Source organism: Enhydra lutris, unplaced genomic scaffold (genome assembly GCF_002288905.1).
Source record: "Enhydra lutris kenyoni isolate GAN:26980312 unplaced genomic scaffold, ASM228890v2 scaffoldscaffold45, whole genome shotgun sequence".
NCBI lineage: Eukaryota > Metazoa > Chordata > Mammalia > Carnivora > Mustelidae > Enhydra > Enhydra lutris.
Window position 1 is genome coordinate 14,531,760 of NW_019154129.1, and position 18,895 is coordinate 14,550,654.

At 59.6% G+C, this 18,895-nt stretch overlaps 1 protein-coding gene and 1 long non-coding RNA gene across 2 annotated transcripts in view; one reads left to right on the top strand and one right to left on the bottom strand.

Moving 5' to 3' along the window:
• The window catches only part of LOC111156066 (cramped chromatin regulator homolog 1), a 54,225-nt gene that overhangs the window by 20,678 nt on the left and 14,652 nt on the right, over positions 1 to 18,895 (bottom strand). Inside the window, exons 4-6 of the mRNA XM_022516653.1 lie at positions 16,362 to 16,515; positions 11,333 to 11,416; positions 8,222 to 8,270 (exon numbers count right to left, since the gene is read on the bottom strand). Of these exons, the coding sequence (XP_022372361.1) occupies positions 8,222 to 8,270; positions 11,333 to 11,416; positions 16,362 to 16,515 (287 nt within the window). The remainder of the gene's footprint in view (positions 1 to 8,221; positions 8,271 to 11,332; positions 11,417 to 16,361; positions 16,516 to 18,895) is intronic.
• On the top strand, positions 8 to 11,402 carry LOC111156067. Its single transcript, XR_002641178.1, has 3 exons — positions 8 to 1,954; positions 2,131 to 6,706; positions 11,355 to 11,402. It is a non-coding gene; the product is annotated as an uncharacterized LOC111156067 (long non-coding RNA).

Consider the following 18,895-nt stretch of genomic DNA (forward strand, 5'->3'; position numbering starts at 1 on the left):
CTGGGAAGGTTTGAGGGGAACCGTGAGGTCTCCAAGTGAATGGCCACTCTCCGCCGAGCACACACAGAGGGCCAGTGAGAGCTTGGACAGACACGGGGTCTGGAAGCCCCCGGGGTCACAGGCAGCTGCCCACGGTGAGACCACACTATGACGCTGGAGGTCCCACTGTCCTCCCGCCCGCACCTCCCGCTGCGAGGAGGACACCTGTCTGTCACCGGAAGCGGGCCCGCCCTCCGGCCTGCAAGTGGTGTGGCACCAGCTGCTGTCCATCCCCTGGAAAGCCCACTGTGCAGGAGCCCCATCAGACGTCAAATGCACGCCCTTCTCTCTTCCACCTCCTCGAGGTCCCTGGAGAGCAGAAGCTCCGAGCCCTGCTCGAGGCAGCCACTACTCCCCACTACAGCACTCTGCGGTCCCTACATCAGCCACACTGGCGGAGCCCTCGGGAGCAGGAGCCGCTCGCATCCCATAGACACAAGGTGCCACCTGCTCATGCTCCCCAAAACGGACCCCAGGCGGGCCCTGGATCTGCCACAGCTGAGGATGACCCTGTGTGAACCCCACCGTGGCCACAGCTTGTGTGTTAGAATGACATAAACTAAAGAATTTCCTGTAACTGATGAACAGAACATCCAAAAGAGAGTTCCTTCTGGAAAGCACACTTGGGAGGCTTGGGGATACTTGAGAAAGCTTGGCTGACAAGGAAGTGATGACAACTCTGGGACACGGGGGACCCGGCGGGACATGGCAGCCCTTCCTCTGCTTGGAACAGGAAGTCACCAAAGGCATGTGCAGGCCAGTGCTTCTGGACCAGGTCACCACAGGACCCTGAGACGTCACAGGCAGCTCTGGCCGGCCAACCAGTGGCTACAGACGCAGGTTCACACTCTCTAGCAGGGTCTGGTATGCCGTAAGTTGCTTTTATAACTGTTTTAACCAGTTTCTGGAACACTGTGACCTCTCCAGGAGAGAGCTGCTCTGTCATGGCCACTCCGTTTCTAAGAAAACCTAGTGAAGGACTTAGAGGACGTATGTGCTACGATTCCAAGCATATGAAAAAGAATCACGTATTATATCTGTACATTTACACACACGAGGTACCCGGGAAAAAAAATCGGAGATCCACACGGACCTTGTGTCCGTGGTTACTTCTGGAGCAGAAGGCGGACGGGGCGGCTGGGGTTAGGGTTTGCACCACTGGGTGTGCATGCGGCTGTATCTGCGTGTGACGCACAGAGCTATAGAAGCGTGACTCTGGAACAGTCTTGCCTACAGATGGAGGTCCCGGTGCCCTCGGCGGTGCGAGACAAGCGTTGGCTCCCCACCCCCAACCCTCCCCGAGGACAAGCCCCGGGTGCGCTCACATCTGCGCTGCAGCCGGCTCAGACACAACTCCCACCTCTGAGGAAACGAAGCTGCACCGCCCTCCTCCTGGGGAGGGAAAGAGCTCTGAGACCCCCACAGCAGATTACACGGAGGCCCCCAGAGGGAGTCTAGAAGGCCGGGACAGCGGTGGGATGTGGGCAGGACCAGGCTGCGGCAGCCAGTCTCACGAGACCCCAGCGCTAACGCCACCAGGTAGCCGCCGTGCCGCGCACCCAGCCGCCTGCGGGCCGAGCCCCTTCTGTGCCAGCGATCAGCATAGCACCATGAGCGGCGCGGAGCTAGGGTCGCCTGTCGAAGAGACCAGGACACCAGGAAGCCCACTCCCGGCACTGGGCCAGGCAGCGTGGTTCAGAGGACGGAGTCTGTGTGGAAGGCACGCCTCGCCCCGCCGAAGAGGGAAACCCTGAGGAGAGGCCCCCCTGAGCCAGGGAAACGGAGGCGGCTAAGTGCTGCTGTGGGCGTGCGGAAGGCGGACTCAGTCCCAGCCGGTCCCGGCAGCAGCTTCAGGGCCCGGGGGCCTCTCGGCCCGTCACTTCTTGTTCCATCTGCACCAGAGCAACAAAACGGGGTAGGCGGCCGTGCCACGGGGCACCTGTGTTTGCGATAATTACATTTCCGTTAAACTGCTCTTTTGTGACTTCCTTTTTTTAGTTTTTTTTTTTTTAAGTGAAATTGAACAGCCCCCTCTTGTACGACCAGAAAACATCTCAGATCACGCTCTCTTTTCTCTTCTCTTACACGGAGGTCCTGTGAATGTCCTGAGGCTTGCGGCTGCCAAGGCAAAGCCCCGCTCGGCTCGCAGACAGGCCTCACGGGCCTGGCCACAGTCCCGGATGCGGTCCGGGCCCCCCAGCCGCAAGCCCGTCCTGGAGCTGAGCCACGGCAGGGCGACCACCAGGCCGGGCGCCCCGGCTTTAAGACACACCATCTGCAGAAGGCTCGCACTTCGACACTGACGGAAGGTCGCCCAGAGGACCCCAGGCAACCCGTCCCCCCACCCCCACGTTGTTGCTCTGACGAAACGGGCAACAGGCTAGCTCCTCTACGGGCACGGGAGTCTACGTTCCCTTCTGCAAAGTCACGTGACGAGCCCAGTAAACACGTGCTAACTCTTCCCCGCTAGCCTGGGACTGTCGCCACGAGGGGCGACCTGAGGGCTCTCCTCAATCCATCTGCTCCCGAGTCCTACAGCTCTCCAACGAGAGGACGCTCACAGACCACTGAGGAAGTGTGCAGGAGCACACGGGAAGTTAGCTGCGTCGGCACTCCACGGCCTCAAGTAAAGGAGCTGTTCCCGACGGGCACCGCACTGACGTCCCCCGCATCTGCTTCGCCTTTATGGGACACTGGCTTTGTTCTCGGAAACAGGCGTCTGCTGGTGGAAGGCGACACACCCAGCCGTGGAACGGGAGCGAAACCTGCAGAGAGACCCACGCAGCGCGGCCCGCGGGCCTCACACAAGGATATGGGAGCACCAGGGGAGGAAGGACAGCGCTTTCCAGATGCCCACGGACCACGAACATGAACCACGGCACGAACTGCATGTCACAGACCACGAATAGAAACATCAGACCCTAAAACTTTTACAAAGAGGCAGAGAGCAGCACCGTGACTCTGAGCAAGACAAAGAGTTCCCGGAGGTGACACTGAAGTCACAGCCCATAAAGGAAGACAGCAGACGGGGCCTCAGCAGGACTGAGCACCGCCCCCCATAGGCACCAGGAAGGCAGGACAAGCCGGAGACCAGGAGAAAACACTGCCGACACCCACCCGACCAAACACTTGTGTCTGCAGCACTTTGAGAACTTTCTCATCTCAGTGATAAGGAAACAGGTGCAAGATCTGAGCAGGCTGGTCACTGGAGAGAGAAAGGCGACACGGACATGCACAAGAAAGATGCTCAGGGTGGCTAGTCCCCAGGGATGTGCAGACCGACCCCGCCAGGAGACACCACTTCCCACCCGTGAGGCTCAGTGTGGAGAGCGTGGGCAGCGACGGGCCTGCCTGGAAGACCACAGGCAGCTCCCTAGGAAACCAGCACCCACACCCCTACACGTCTGCCCGGGTGCCACAGAACGAACACGCTGAGACCAAGGTTTAGAGCAGCTCCTTCTACAGAGCAGCCCGTGCCCCTCTCTGGGGGACAGAGAAGCACACGGGACGGCCGCCACGGGGACGCTACGCCGCAGGGAGAGGCACCAACTCCAGACCCACAGGGACAGAGCTCACATGCACACCGCTACAGGGAAACCGCCAACCTCAGACGGCCGGGCGCGGTGTGACCCCGTGTGGATGGCGTCCTGGGAGAGGAGGACCCTAGGGGGCTGCCGCGGCTGGGCGGGCATGGGGACCGCAGAGGGGCAACACAGGGAGGCTGGGGGTGATAGAGCCGGCTGTGTCCGCGCCATGCACTTCCTCACACTCGGAATAGGACGTGAAAGGCTGTGTGAAAAGGCCGTCTTCTGGGTGATGCCCTCTCGGTGACATTCGGGAAAAGGCACCCTTGCAGACAGGGCTGGGGGAGGGAGCGAGTCAGGATAGCACGGGGGGCTTGCAGGGCAGGGACGCTATCCCACAGGAGCCTATGGTGGACACAAGACATGGCCCTACTGTCGCTCTTGTTCTGCTCTGCCGCGCACACGTAAGAAGGCACCTGCTCAAGACACACTTCCAGACAGCGGCCCGTACCGCAGACCACAGACAAGTCCACAGTCTAGCAGGGGAGAAAGGGAATGGAAGGCACAACAGGACAAGTGACAGCACGTGCACACACAGGACCGCCCTCTCCGACCACCCAGAGCCGGTGCACGTGAGCACGGCCTGCAGGCAGCTCCTCCACCAGTACATCCAGGTCAAGGGGAGACAGTGTCTGTTTTCCTGCTGTTTCAACCTTTCTGATGCTTGAACTTTTTCACGATCAACTTTCTGAAAGACTGAAAGAGTGACCACCTTGCTTCTCCGGCACATCAGCCAAGCAGACACGGAGCCAGCAGCACACGGCACCACCGTGCTTCCCCACCTGGGACCTGTGAGGGGCTCCCTGGAGCCCCGTCTGACCTGGCCCCGGTGCTCAGCACTCAGCTGTTCCGGAGCTATGGGCTGGTCCGGGGCCCGACAGGTAAGCTCCCACGGTACCCAAGGGAGTGCCGAGCTGGCCAGTCACACGTGAGAGACACACGACACACAGACCGTGTGGAGGTTCAGGGCTGGGGCGGCGTCCGAGCTCACAGCCGGGGGAAGAGGGAGAGCCCGTCACCCGGGTAAGAGATGGAGTGTCCCGGGGTGGGGGCAGCAGAGGGCAACGGCAGTCAGAAACCCTCGTGCAGCCTGCCACCCACGGGGCCTGGGGGAAGGAGCTGGGAAGCAGGACCCGAGGGCACCCAGCCTCTGTCCGGGACACTCCTCGAGCCCAGGGCCTCACGAGCTCTGTGCTGGCGCTGGCTCCCACCTGTCCCCGCCTCGACGTCCCAGGGCCAGCACTGGGGGGGGGTCGTTGTCACCCCACAACCCTCCGAGGGCTCCTACACAGTTTGACCACCAGGCAGCGACAGCAGCCACTCAGCCTGAGGTCCCAAGGCTCACGCCACAGACCTTAGACCTCTGCAGCCAGAAATACAGACAGATGCACTTCCGTGAATAAGGCTCCACAGGGCAAAAACAGTCACACCAGCGTAGAGCTAAGAAGAATACCCTTTCCCAGCGCGGACCTTCCCTCCTCTAACGGGACAGAAGCTCCCTTCCGAGCTGCTCAAACAGAAGGCTGGTGTGAAGAACGGAGGTGCCCTGCACGCCCGCCACCCCCAGAGGGCCCTGGCGTGAGGCGAGAGCTACTCACTGAGCTGTCCCGCTGCGGCCAAGCACTCACCCCGTCTCGCTTCCAAAGAAAAGAACGCACACCACATCCCGCCAGGCCCCGCGCTTCCCTCTGCGCCGCCCTCTGCCAGCAAGATTGGCACCGCGGTACGCACCCTTACGAGGGTGGCTCGCCGTTGGCCTAACGGCTTCCCCGCCGTGGGACTGTGGGGTCAGAGGGCACGCACACTTACAGGGTGGGTCACACACGCACACTGCACGCCTGCTGTTTGCAAACACTTCCACGGACAGTGCCCTGAGACTCTCCACCCACAACTGTGACAAACAACACCGCTTCCATTTGCTCTCCTCTCTGGCCTGAGCCATGCAGGGAGGCACGCGTGGTAACACTCCTCCCCCTCCTTGACCCGGGGGGTCTGGGGAGCGGGCACATCGGCCTGCAAGCTCTCCCAATGGCTGTCACGTGCCAGGGCAGCCAGGGAAAGAGATGCAACGTGACTGGGGCTGCAACCCCACTTCCGTGCCTTCGTGTCGGGAGAACATGCGCCACCCCACGCTCTCAGCCACTGTTGCCCCGACTTCACTGCTGGGGGGCTCGGGTCACATCCGGCTGGCCGCCTCCTGCCTCCCTATGTGGCCCCCTTCAGGAGTCCCTGCGCGCAGCCCACAGCGAGGCAAGGAGAATTATGCTGCCCTCCCTGCAGGCCGGGTATCTCCACCGGCTGTGGGGAACACGGCCCGGGAACGTTCCCTCTGGTCCCCCCCGGAGCAGCCCGGTTGCTGATCCACCTGCCCCGGACGCACGCTGTTCACCGGCCACGGGCCATCCCAACAGCGCGCCACTGGATATCCAAGGCAAACATGAGGTGCACACGCGCCTCCTGGATCCTTCCTGGGTCGGAACCATCCCACAGTCACATCGCCTTCAGGCTTTAATATGATGGCCCCTTGCCCAGACCGTGGGGACCTGGCTGCTCGTCCCTCTGGCCCCCAGCTCAGGGCCTCTCCAATCTCCAGGAGGCCCTAAAACTGACCACCAGGCCGCTTTCATGCTTCTCAACACGCCTTCCCCAAAGTCGATGGACTGTGAGACAGACCCCTGTCTGTCCAGAAACCCAGGAGGCCACCTCCTCTCTGCGCCGCTCCTGCAATGAGACTAACTCAAAGCCAAGCAAACGCACAGTTCTCCATTAAACCAGTGCCCGACGCCCTTGAGCACAAAGAACCAGGAATCTCGGCTCCGGCCCGAGTGTGGGGCAAGTGAAACAGAAGGGGAAGGAGACGCCCCCCAGATCGCATCCAGAGAGCGCGCTCCTGCTCACGGGACAGCTCTCCTGCTGGCGGGGGAGATGTGAAGCCCAGAAACCACTTCTGCTAAGGATCCTCTGCCTTCCTGCGACGCTGCCCCAGAGGCACGCACGGCACCCAGAGAGCCCACAAACAGCTTTGACCCCAGCGCGGCAGGGCCTGTGCGAGGGCGGGAAGGAGGAAGACGCTGAGACTGCAGGTCAGTGGGGGTGGGGAGCGGTGGCCAGAGTCACTCGCTCTAGAGCTTGGCCCCACGCCTCCACGAGGCTCCACCTGCCCGAGGACACCGGCGGTGAAGGCTGTCCGCCCCCTCCGTGGCAGGCGGGGTGAATTGCTGCCCTTTCCACACGACGCTCGCGCCCGCGGCCTGGTTACTACCGTGCCTGCTTCCAAGGGGGCAGTTCATGGTAATAAACCCCTGGGAGCTCAGCGGGAGCATCGGTAAGGTTAGACGCTGGGCTGGAGCCAAGGCACAAACCACACGGCCAGCCCCAGCTGTCAGGAGCTCCTGCCCAACGGGCGGGGGCGTGCAGGCCAGCCAGCACCAGGCCGAGAGAGAAAGGAGACCAGAGATGTAAGGCCACGTCCTGCAGATGTTCCAGGGGACAACTAGCCTTCGACTGGGAGGAGCCCGGGGACGGCCCGTGGGTCCATCTAGGACAGGGGGCAGAGATCCAGGCGGAGCGCATGAGCTCCGGAGGGTCGAGGGGGAGGGACACAGCGGCAGCCGTCAATGAGGGCCGCACCAGGGGAAAGGCCATGCACACAGAACCTGCAGACTGGGGACCAGGGGAGGGTCCGGGCCACGCAGTAGTGTGGCCAGGGCCCCCGCCAGGGCAACCGGGAGAGGCAGAGGGCTGACGGGCGAGAGGAGCAAAGGAGGGCAAGAGGGACCCCAAGATTGTGAGGTCAGGGCCTTCCCAGGAAGGGCTGCTGCAACCTCCCGGCTGGGACACAGGGGAACTCTATGTCGTACGGGATTTATAAACTGGGACGAGTTGGATCTGGAATCCCTCCCCAGAGAAGGTTTGCCAACGCCCCGAGGAGCGTTCCCACTGCCCAAGGAGAGTACAGAGCGGCACCAAGAGAAGTACAGCATCGGGACGGTCCCAGGAGGGCTCCGGGAGGGGGAGGAGCGGGCAGTTATGGGGCTGGAGGGCCACCCAGAGTCAGACACCGGCACGAGGCCGGGGCCTGACAGAGAGGCTGACAGAGTGAAGGAGGCCCCGAAGGCCAGCTCTGAATGGGGCACCAGGCACGTGTCACACGTCGTCTCTACTGCAGCACCAGCCGGCGCAGAGCAAGCGGGAGAACCTCACGGGCAGACCCGCCCGGCCTCGAGGGGCGCGGGGCCTCGGCGGGCGCAGCACAGGAACAGGACCAGAGGAGCCGCAGGACGCCGGGAGCGAGAGGAGAAGGCACTCCCAGCCGCACGCAAGTGGGGACAGGGCGGGAATGTGAGGTGGTCAGGGCTGCGTGGGGGCTGCCACCGCGCCAGGGGGCCCCTAGGGAAGGAGGAGACGGGGAGCAGCCCGGGCGTGGTCCCCTGCTCCCAGGGCCCCGAGCGGCAAACCGCTTAACCCCGGGGAGTTCGGCACTTTACGGGCCTTGGTGAGAAAAGGCAAGAAAACCACGAGTCCCGGGTCTGGGCCTTAGAGAAGCCCATGTGCGTCCCAAATCCGTGGCAGCGCTCCACAGGGCAAGCCCCACTTACCCGGCCTGAATGAGCTCATTCAACTTTGTGGCGTTCTTGTCGTCCATACCTTTAACGGAAAAGCAAATAAACGTGACCACAAAGCTCTACAGAACAAAACCTGTGAAGATTCCCAAGTCATTATCAGATAACGGCTTTCCAGAACACAGGCCCGCGTTAGCCGCAGCTCCTCCCAAAGCCCAGACCGAGAGCGCCGTCCCCACCTGCACGTCGTGTCCATCCACCCAGACTTTCTCGAGGGAACACTACCTGCCTCCGCACGCGGATGCCTCCCTGCCAGACCCCCCTACGCTGAGCCTCCGCCCTCCCCAGCCGTGGAGCGCACAGACCCCCCTCAGGGTCTTCAGCAGGCAGGCCTCTCCTGCTGGGCTCAGGGCATCTCTGGGTCACCAGGTCCCCAGGGTGGGTGAACGATGAACCGAGAGCCTGTGCGTTCGCTAGCGCTGACCCCACGTTCCCCTGCGCCCTCCCAGCGTCCGTACTGCCCTCTGGACGGGCAGGGAAACAAAGTAACCTGAGAGGAGCTGGACGTTTGCGGGTCACTGCAAAGTTCTTTTAGCTCTTCTATACTTTTGGGGGAAAAAACAAGCCACAGACACAGACAGGCCGAAAACCAAAACAAGGACAAAATCCTTAAAGCAGAAGAGAAAAGTAACTACTCCTTCTAGAGGATTGAAGACACAAGGGCCAGTGGCCTCTCCCCAGAAACCGCGCAGGCCAGATGTGGGAGCCACATCTTCACAGTGAAGAAAGAAAAACTGTTGCATCAGAGATCTACGTCCCGCAAAACACCTTTCAGGAACGAAGACAGTGACACCCAGGTGGCTCAGTGGGTTAACCCTCTGCCTTCAGCTCAGGTCATGATCTCAGGGTCCTGGGATCAAGCCCCACATCGGGCTCCCTGCTCGACTTCCTCCTCTCTCTCTGCCTGCCTCTCTGCCTACTTGTGATCTCTCTCTCTCTCTGTGTCAAATAAATAAACAAAATCTTAGGAAGAAAAAAGAGAACGAAGACAACATAGCTTTACAGACAAATGATCACTAAAGGACATGTGACAAGGACAGAAAGGCACATCCCACAGGGACAGAGACAGGCCTCCGGGACAGAAGGGAAAGAGGCGGGCACAGCCCTCCCCTGGCGCACACAGGTCCCAGCAGCCCCAGGGGTGAGCAGCGCAGCAGGCCGTCCCCCCGGGAAGGCAGGGTCTGCAGGGCCAGGCACTCCGCCGGGAGGCCAGACTGTCCTGCAGGTCCATGGGCGTGGGAGCAGAGATCAAAAGGGAAAGCAGAAAGCAGTGCCAAAAGGAAAGCGAAGGTCCCATCAGTCCTGCATGCAGGCCAGAAAGACGGACAGAGGCCCGGGGATGGAGATGTGGCAACCACCAGGTTTGAATCATGTGCAGGCACCATCCCAGGACCCAGCCTTCAGGGAAAAGCGGCCCAAACACACGGGTGAGGACTGGAGATGGCTGGTGTGTCCCCCGTGCCCTGTGCCAACACTGGGCCGCTATGGCAGCAGGAATAAGCTCTGGGTGTAAGACTCAGACCTGGGAGCAAACCTGCCACCTCACAGCCAAGGAGCCTTGTATGGACATTTGTTTTCATCGAGGTGGAGCCTCTTTGGCCCCAAGGACACCCCCAGCACAGCAGCCCTGCTGCTGACGCACGGAGCTTGTGTCCGAGTCCCAGGGACACAGCAGAGACTTGACGTCCACTGTTTCAGGACTCACATGGGTCCAGAAACCTCAGCTAAGAAGACTGTCTTAAATAAAAGCGCGCCCTGACCACGATTCCGGCAGAGCCGCGGAGCGTCTGCCCACAAGCAGTCTCTGCAGGAGGCAGCGCCCGGAAGCCTGCCGCTTCCCTGTGCACACTCACGTCCCAGTGAGTGCGGCTGGGGGGGGGGGGGCCGGCGGGGGTCGGGCGGGGTCAGGCGGGGCTCAGCTAGACCAGCCCCATGGGGGTGCAGGGCACTAAGAGCTCAGGTGGGGTCCAGAGGACGCGTGACAGGTGCCTGGGTCAAGAGGGACGGGGGAGATGTCACCAGCAGGAGGGATCAGTTGAGCTGCAGGGTGTCAGAAAGAGGGGAGGAGGTCCAAGTACAGAGGCCCCTGGTGCCAGGGTCCCAGCGCTGCCCGGGGATGGGGGGGCGACAACGGCAAACCACCCAAGGTCACAGAGCCAGGCCGGCCTTGCAAGGGCTCAGATGGGCTAGGAGAGCACGGGCCGAGACCTGTACGTGGCGGGGACAAAGGAGGGGCCACACAGCAGTGGCTGGGAGAAGTCACTGCCCTGTATAGCACCACACCCGGGAGCACCCCAGGAAAAGATAGCGGGTGACAGAGAAGTGCTCAGACCACAGGGAGGATGGGGCTGGGGCGCCAAGCCTCCTGTCTGGCTTTTGCCTTTTTCTAGGCCAGCACGTGCAGAGCAGTCCACAAACCACGAACACCCTTCCACCTGTCCCTCTGTTGCTTCCACACCCCCGTCCCACCACCCCTGCCGAGCAGCGGCATGCTGGGTGACCAGAGAGGAGATGGCTTACGACCCCCTCACGTGGGGCTCACTGGGCCTCTGGTGTGGCCCTGTGGGTGAGCACCCTTCCACTGTGGGAGGGTGGCCAGTGCCACCTGCAGAGACAAGGGCGCCCCTACTCTGAGCCCGCGTGGGGTGGCGAGGTAGGCCACTGGGCACTCAGGGCCCCTGGAAGGCCAGAGCACAACATCCCTGACCGGCGGGACTGGACCAGGTGTTGGGTGTTCCGATAAGACAAGCAGGGACTCGGTAAGACAGTGGAGCCTGCTGGATAACAGAACTGTGGGCACGCAGGACAACGCCCCTGCACTCAGGGGACACAGGAAGAACGTCAGGGCCCTCCTCAGATGCCGACCAAGAAAGTATGCCCAGGGGTGGGGCGCACACACAGACATGACCAGCGTCAACAACGTGTCAGTCTGAGTGCTGGTGCAGGTACGTGGGGGCCCACTGCACCTGTCGGAGGGGAAAGAGCGCTGGCGTCACAGACCCGCAGTGACAGGAGAGCAGGCCCCACCAGGAGAGGCTGCAAGCACACAGGGGTGTCACTCCCAGAGCCGCGAGCACCCGTACTCACAGCCCCCGACCTTCTTCCGCAGCTCGCCGTAGCAGATCAGACCGTACAGCTCCTGGGATGACTTCTTCAGCCCACGGGAAAACACTGAAAGACGAAGACAAGATAGAGCTTTACCATGGGAAGACACCCACATGGACAGCAGCCAGCTCCCGGCACAGGACCAGCATGAAGGACACGAACGCGGCTCATCTCATGGTTTCAGCCAATGTGCACTGGTCCCCCAGGACGTCAGCCCCGGGGGAAACGGAGTGAGACATACACAGGAACAAGGGGCTGCTTTTCAAATTTTTTAAATACGTTAGACCAAAGAAACCGGGGTGGGGCTAGGAAATGAGACCTCACTGGCAGAGTGGTGTCCCCAGGAGGACAGACTGGGATGTCAGCATGGCCAGCTTCCACAGAGGCAGAGGAGGTGGGGTAGGACTGTCTGTTTCCGCACACACAGAACACACCCAAGCTCCATCATGTGAGGCCTGCGGCCCCGGGACCAAGGACACGGACGTGTCGCACCATCTCTGACCACTGACCGACCGCCCAGGGCTCAGGGCCATACAGAAGAGGAACCACAGCCCCAACCACCCCCAGTGCCAACACCCACCCTCCCCGGCTCCTCTCCCACAGACTCGCTTCGCTCGGGAAGCAAGACATCCAGGTCAGACGGCACGCGTCCCAGCCTGTCCTGTGGCTAGACAGCGCCACGCCCCTACGTCCTGGCCTCGGGTGTGAGCAGGAGACATCCAGAGGCTCCGGACATGACTGAAGACTGACTCAGGACAAACGCATCCTCGTGGCCCATCCCTCTGCCCTGCAGAGCTGCTGCCTCGCCGCCGTGGACACAAGCAACATGCTGGGATGGCACAGCAGAAAGAGGGCAGACCCTGTCCCCGCGCCTGCCCTACTGCCTCCCTGCGGTCTTGGACCAGAGAGAACAAATTCCGCTGTGCTAAACACCACGCTGCTTTGAGCTCCCCGTTACCTCAGGCCAAACCTAAAGGCAACCCGCCAGCTCGGGCCAGCACAGTCTGGCACCGTCCCCACCACCTCACCGAGCTGTGACCCGGGAAGCCTGTCCTCACTCAGCCCGTCCACTGTCCTCACAACGGCTCTCCCTGGCTTCTCCTCAGAGAGTCCTTTCCAAATTCCCAACACTCTGGGCGTGTGATTAAACCCCCAGGAAAGGAAACCAAAAACGTGTCAGCAAGTGAAAATAAGATCATGAACGAATGATCGAAACAGAAGCTTCTAACCCTCACACAGGCCAGCAGGAGCCTGGAACTCTGCTAACGTCATGCCAACCACTCCCGGAGGCTCTCCGGAGAGAGACCGAGGGGCCTCGTCGGGCCTCTCATGGGGGACCGCTGCTCCGGACGCCGAGACCACCAGGCAGTGGACAGACAAGCGTGGAACGTACAGACAGTGGGATCTGTCCGCCACGCGAGGGAAGAGTTCTAACAGCGGCCACAAAGTGGATGGGCTGAGAAAGCACGGCACGCAGGGAGAGGCCACACGCCATGATACTGCCGCTGAGAAACGTCCAGAACAGGCAAACCCGCAGAGACAGGAAGCGGATCCAGGCACAAGGAGGGAGGACAGCAGGGCAGTGCCAAGCCAAGACAACTGCCAGAGCCCCACAAAGGGGCAGGTAGCCCTTGGGCTTCATGTTGTCACCCGGCTGCCACCAACGTGGAGAGATCACCAGGACCAGCGAGAAACCTTGGTAGATGGGCACCTGGGTGGCTCAGTGGGTTAAGCCTCTGCCTTCAGCTCAGGTCATGCTTCCAGGGTGCTGGGATCGAGCCCCGCATCGGGATCCCCACTCAGGCAGAGCTGGCTTCTTCCTCCTGCTCTGCCCCTCCCCCTGCTTGTGCACACGTCTCCAAAAAATAAATAAAATCTAAATAAATAAATAAATAAATACAAAACTTTGTTGGAACTGACAGCTCAACAGAAAGAAGGCTCTTCTCACAGGGTCATGTCCTGGGGTGAAGGAGTGTGGAGGCAAGGACAGAGAGTGAGAGGGAATCCTCAAGCAGGCTCCTGCTGAGCAGGGCGCCGGACATGGAGCTCGATCCCAGCACCCTGGGATCACGACCCGAGCCAAAGGCAGATGCTTCCCAGGCAGAGCCACCAGGAAGCACACGGCTCAGGTAAAGGATGCCAGGGACACGGGCCACTGTGGAAGGCAGGGATGGGTGACCATGGACGCTACCAAGTCTTAGACTCAACAGGCCTCGGAGCTGTGCTGGTATCTGGGAAGTGCGGAGAACTAAGGACATGCGCAGCCAGCAGGTACGCAGACGGCTAGGTGACACTCTGCTTGAGAGCAAGACATGACTCCAGGGCCAGCACCCCCAGGCCAGCAGAGAATCTCCTATTCATGCTCACACAGACCCGAAACCCAATAAACAACACAGCATCAGCAAAAGACCGAGGGACGGTCCCCAACGCATGGCAGTTAACGGGCCATTCCCACAGGTCTCCAGAAAGAACGGCCGTCCACATCGACGGACACGCTGTCCCAAGGTGCTGGACCCACTGCTCCTTCCTGATCTACTTTCCCCATGGAGGTGCCAGGCTGGACTGGAGGCCCCAGGGGTTGGGACTGACTCGGGGTGCTGAGCCCTCCGCCCAGTCAGCCTCCCTGATGTGTCGTAAACACTGAGACACGTGTACCCTACGAGGACTGGAAGTACACTGCTTGAGGTGACCAGTGGAAGGTGGTCAAGCTGGAAAGGGACCTGGAAAGGACTCGTGAAAACGAGAGCATTGTGCTGGCCAGAGAGCAGCTTGGTGGGGCCGTAGACTTGGCAGAGGGAAGGCCCTGCCACGGGGTCCTGCCCCCGGATGGGGTGGGCTCAACTGCCAGGGACTCCTTCTTCCCTGGTCAAGGACAGAGCCTGATGGGAAACATGGCAAAGCAGCAGCCAGCCAGGCCAGCAGGCCGGACCCTGACCCTCGCAGGGACGATCAGCACTCACAACGAGACGTAAGTAAGCTGATCTCTACCAAACAATTTTCCTGAAGAAAGCGCTTCTGAAGAAGAGTGCTCTGTGAACAGAGATGTCCACAAATGCATTATTCGAAGCCACCAGAAGTGACCTGTCAGTCCGAAAGGAAAAGTGAAACGTGGTCACCTGCGGTGACGTCACTCAACAGAGAGCAGAGAGAAAGCCCACAGCGGCAAGAAAAGTGGCCTAAAAGCCGGCACTCGTGGGGCGGGGGCTGTGCTGAGCACATGCAGAGGGCACCTGGGAAGAGCGGGGGTCTCGGCTCCCCCACTGGCTGTCTTGGGGGGCTTGGGCGAGGGCCTGCATGGCTGCACTTGGGTTTTCTCACCTACCCTGAGGGTGATGTCCTGAGCCACAGGCAGAGCCGGTCTCCACTCGGGCAGCAGCAGGAGGGCAGAGAAGGACGCAGGGAGGGATTTCAGGGAGAATGTCACGGGCACATGGCCTAGGAAGCTGAGCAGGATGAGGGAGGCGGACCAGGCGGGGGTGGCAGCGTGGGCACCAGGATGGTGGACAGCCTGCTCCCACCAGCCCACGGGTCAGCACGAGAGCCCAGGGGCACAGGCAGGGAGCAGCCCCGCAGAGACGTGAGGGGCAGGTTCAGAACGGTGGGACTGGGCCATGGCAGAACAGTGACGATTTGAACAGGACGAAGGGGACCAGGCAGTAAGAACAGACCCGAAAACCTCTGAGGTACAACCAGCAAGACTCTGACTGGTGACAGATGGCCACAAGGATTCAGAGGGAACTACGTTCAGGTGACAAGGTCGGGTAACAACTGTGACTGTCTGGAGCTCGGGTGCCCCATCCCCAAGGGCTCCCACACTGGCCGGTGGCAGCAGGGAAGGATTTCTCTAGGGCAGGGGTCCGCAAACTATGGCTCACAGGCCAAATGCAGCCCATGGCCTCTTTTTGTGAAAGAAGTGTTTCTGAACCAAGTAACACACACCTGCTTACCGTCTGTCTACAAAGAGTTTCCACAGACTGCAAACCCCAAAGTTTGGGAAAGCCCAAAATATTTACCATCTGACCTTTTACAGAAAGAGACTGCTTGAACTGTGCTCTCTGGGCCTTGCTCGGGCTGGAGGAGGAACCCCAGGTCGCAACATGCTGACCCAAGGAGGGTCAGGGAGGGAAGTCGGATGGGTCGGCCCGGCGGGTGCTGGCAGGTGCATGGCCGAGACGTCCCCGACAGGCCCAGAGTGAGCACACGGGAAACACAGGAGGTCAGACATCAGGGGCTCACACCAAGGCCTCACGGCGGCAAAGACTCCAAGGGGAGTGACACCACGGTAGGTCTATGTCAGAACGCAGACTACTTTAACTGCACGGTCAGAAACGAGCGGAGTTAGTGAAAGCAAACGTCTGGAATGACCGGGAGGAGTGAGGCTGTGGACACCAAGAACAGCGCCAGGAAAGGTGGATCAACGAGGGAGCGGCAGGCGTGACCCGCAGAGACATAGAGACAGGAGGCGGCCACACCCACCCCTGGGGACGTGGGCTGATCAGAAAGGCCGCTCGGAGCGCTGACCAGGACATGTGAACCCGACATGTGAACCGCACACGGCATGACTGGAGCCCGGCCTCAAACACGGACAAGAGCCCTGAGAAAGCCAGCCCTCCCCAGGCCCTCCCCGCGCCCCCTGGTCCCACCCTCACCACAAGGAGCTCCCCTTGGGCAAGAAGCACAGACACCGGTGGTGGGGGGTTCGATTCTGGCTGGCCCGCACCTGTACCCTGCCTCTCCTGGTGGACCAGGGGCCTTGCCCTCCCAGCGTGGGACACGGGCCCAGGGTGAGCCAGGGACCTAAATGCCCAGGCACCCTAGGCCGTCAGAAACCCACGCAGCTTCCTCTCCATGCGGCTTAATCGATGGTGCCTGGACGTACCAGCAGCCCAAGTGCCACAGGCACGGAGGTCCCTGGCCACGTGGCTGGGTGAGAGCAGTGCCACAGGTATGTCTGACGGGCTTGTGGGCACCAGCTCCTGAGCAGCAGCCAGCCATGGCCAAGCACACTCACCATTATCAAAGTCAATGTACTTGGTGATCTTGTGCCACGTGCGGTAGTAGAAATGCCGGACCTGCTCTTTGTTCTTCACCATGCTCGCGGGCTTGCCTTTCTTCTTGTACTTGAGGGCAATGTTGTTCTGAATGGCTTCGAAGTCTTTCCCATGCTGGAAAATTAAGCCCACAGTAAAAGCACAGAGATTACAACAGGGCAGCCTTCTGCGTGCACAGACCATTCCCGAGACAGGAGAAAGAGGAAAGGAGACCACAGAAGAGACCACTGTGGTCAAGCAGACCTCCTTCATGGATCTTCTCTGTGAACTTCAACCTCACCGCCCTAGAACCTCAGGTTTTGATTCGAACAACGGATAAAGCATCAGTGGAAACTCAGGGATAAAACTATCAGGGCACAGGAGACCACAGAGGCAAGGGCCCTGGAGCGGGAGAGCACGACGCTCATCCCACAGACGGAGGGGCCCAGAGACCACGAGAAGACCACCCATGAAGACGATCACAGGAACACACAGAACACAGACCTCTGCAAGGGCAGAGGAGGACAGTGTGGTATGCCTCATCTAAACAACACATCAACCATCCAGAAACACCCTCACTGCTTCCATCGAATGCAACATATCCTGCATCCAAGTGGGCACAGTGAGTACGCGCACCTTGTAGGAGAACCACAGATCCCATGGGCCGCCCCTTCCTTCGACACCTCCACATCGGGGCTGAGACTTCCGGGATTCTCAGAGCGGAACCGGCGTCCCAGAAAACACGGTCACCACTGGCGCCGTGCGGGGGCTACAATACTCCATCTGAGCCAAGACAGAAGTCCTGGGGAGGGCCCGCAGGGGACAGCCGCCCAGCAGCACGAGCACCCCCAGCACCCGCATCTTGGTGTCTAAATCCCATTCCCCAGAAGGAACCGGGACACCATGAAGAGATGGGAGCGGGACAAGTTCCAGCGAGCCTGCAGTATCTTGTCGACCCAGAAAGTGTGCAAGTGCCTGGGCACGACAGGAGCCAACCTGGAGAGGCTCCCGGGGGCCAAACCTGCAAGAATATGGGCAGCAAAACCAAGAGGGATTGGAACCGATGGGGACAGAGTAGCCCATGTGTCCCCAAGTCCACACAGATTTAAAAAAAAAAAAAAAAATCACTGAATTCGTACCTAAATGAGGGAGAAGAGAGATCTCTTTCTTGCACGAGATCTCCAGTAAGTGTAGAAAGAAGGATGGAATCAGAAAATCATTGGGCAAACAATGTAATCATAGTTATTTCAGGTAAAAAATGGCATGATTGCTACAATTAGTGGATAAAAAGATGAAAAACAGGGTATTTACATGGTCTAAAAGTAAAAACAAAACAAAAAATGAGTCAGTATGGGACCTGGCAGGTGGCACCTGAACGTAGTGCTCAAGGTTCACACCGCCAGACAGGACAGAGCACACCACGCGCTCCGGACAGAATGTGCCCAGGACAGCCTGACACTCCCATGGTATTCTTGACAAAAATGCAAAATGTAAACTTAATCATGAGATAACCTCAGAGAAGCCCAAACTGAGGGGCATTCCACAACCTAACAGACCAGGAGTCTTCAAAACTGTCAAGGTCTTACACAAAAAAGTGCTCCGCGTCACCGGGCATCAGGGAAACACAACTCAAAACCACCATGAGACACCAACTCACACCCTCAGAATGGCTAAGCAACTACTTAGGAAACGAGAGGTGTCGGCAAGGACGTGGAGAACGGGGACCCCCTATGCTGCTGGTGGGAATACAAGCTAGTGCAGTGACTGTGGAAACCAGTGTTACAAAAAGAGCTACCCTGCAACCCAGCGACTGCATTACTGGGTGTTTACCTCAAAGATACAACTGCAGTGATCCGAAGGGGCACACATGCACCCCAGTGCTTACAGGAGGAACGTCCACAAGAGCCAAACTACGGAAAGAGCCCAGATGTCCATGGACAAACGAATGCGTAAAGATGCGGTCAGAGTGGAAAATTACTCAGCCATCAAAAGAATGAAATCTTGCCATTTGCAACACCATGGATGGACCCTGAGGGCATTATGCCAAGCGAAGTAAGTCCGTCAAAGGCAATCATGGTATGATTTCACTCACATGTGGAATTTAAGAAACAAAACAGATGAACACAAGGGAAGGGAAAGAAAAAAGTAAGACAAAATCGGAGAGGGAGGTAAATCATAAGAGACTCTCAACACTAGGAAACAGACTGAGGGTTGCTGGAGGGAAGGGGATGGCGGTGGGGTAACCTGGTGATGGACGTTAAGGAGGGCACGGGATGGGATGAGCACTGGGTATCATATGCAAGTGATGACTCACTAACTTCTCCCGAAATGAGTAATACAGTATATGTTAACTAAGTTAAATTTAAATTTTTTTTTTAAAAAGCGTCAGGGTCTTGACAGAAGAAAGGAGGCAGAGATGGAGGGTCTGGCCCCCGATGGAGGGCTCAGGAGACATGACCACTGAATGCATGTGGGACCCTGATCTAGAAAGCACACCGGTGGGAACACCAACCAA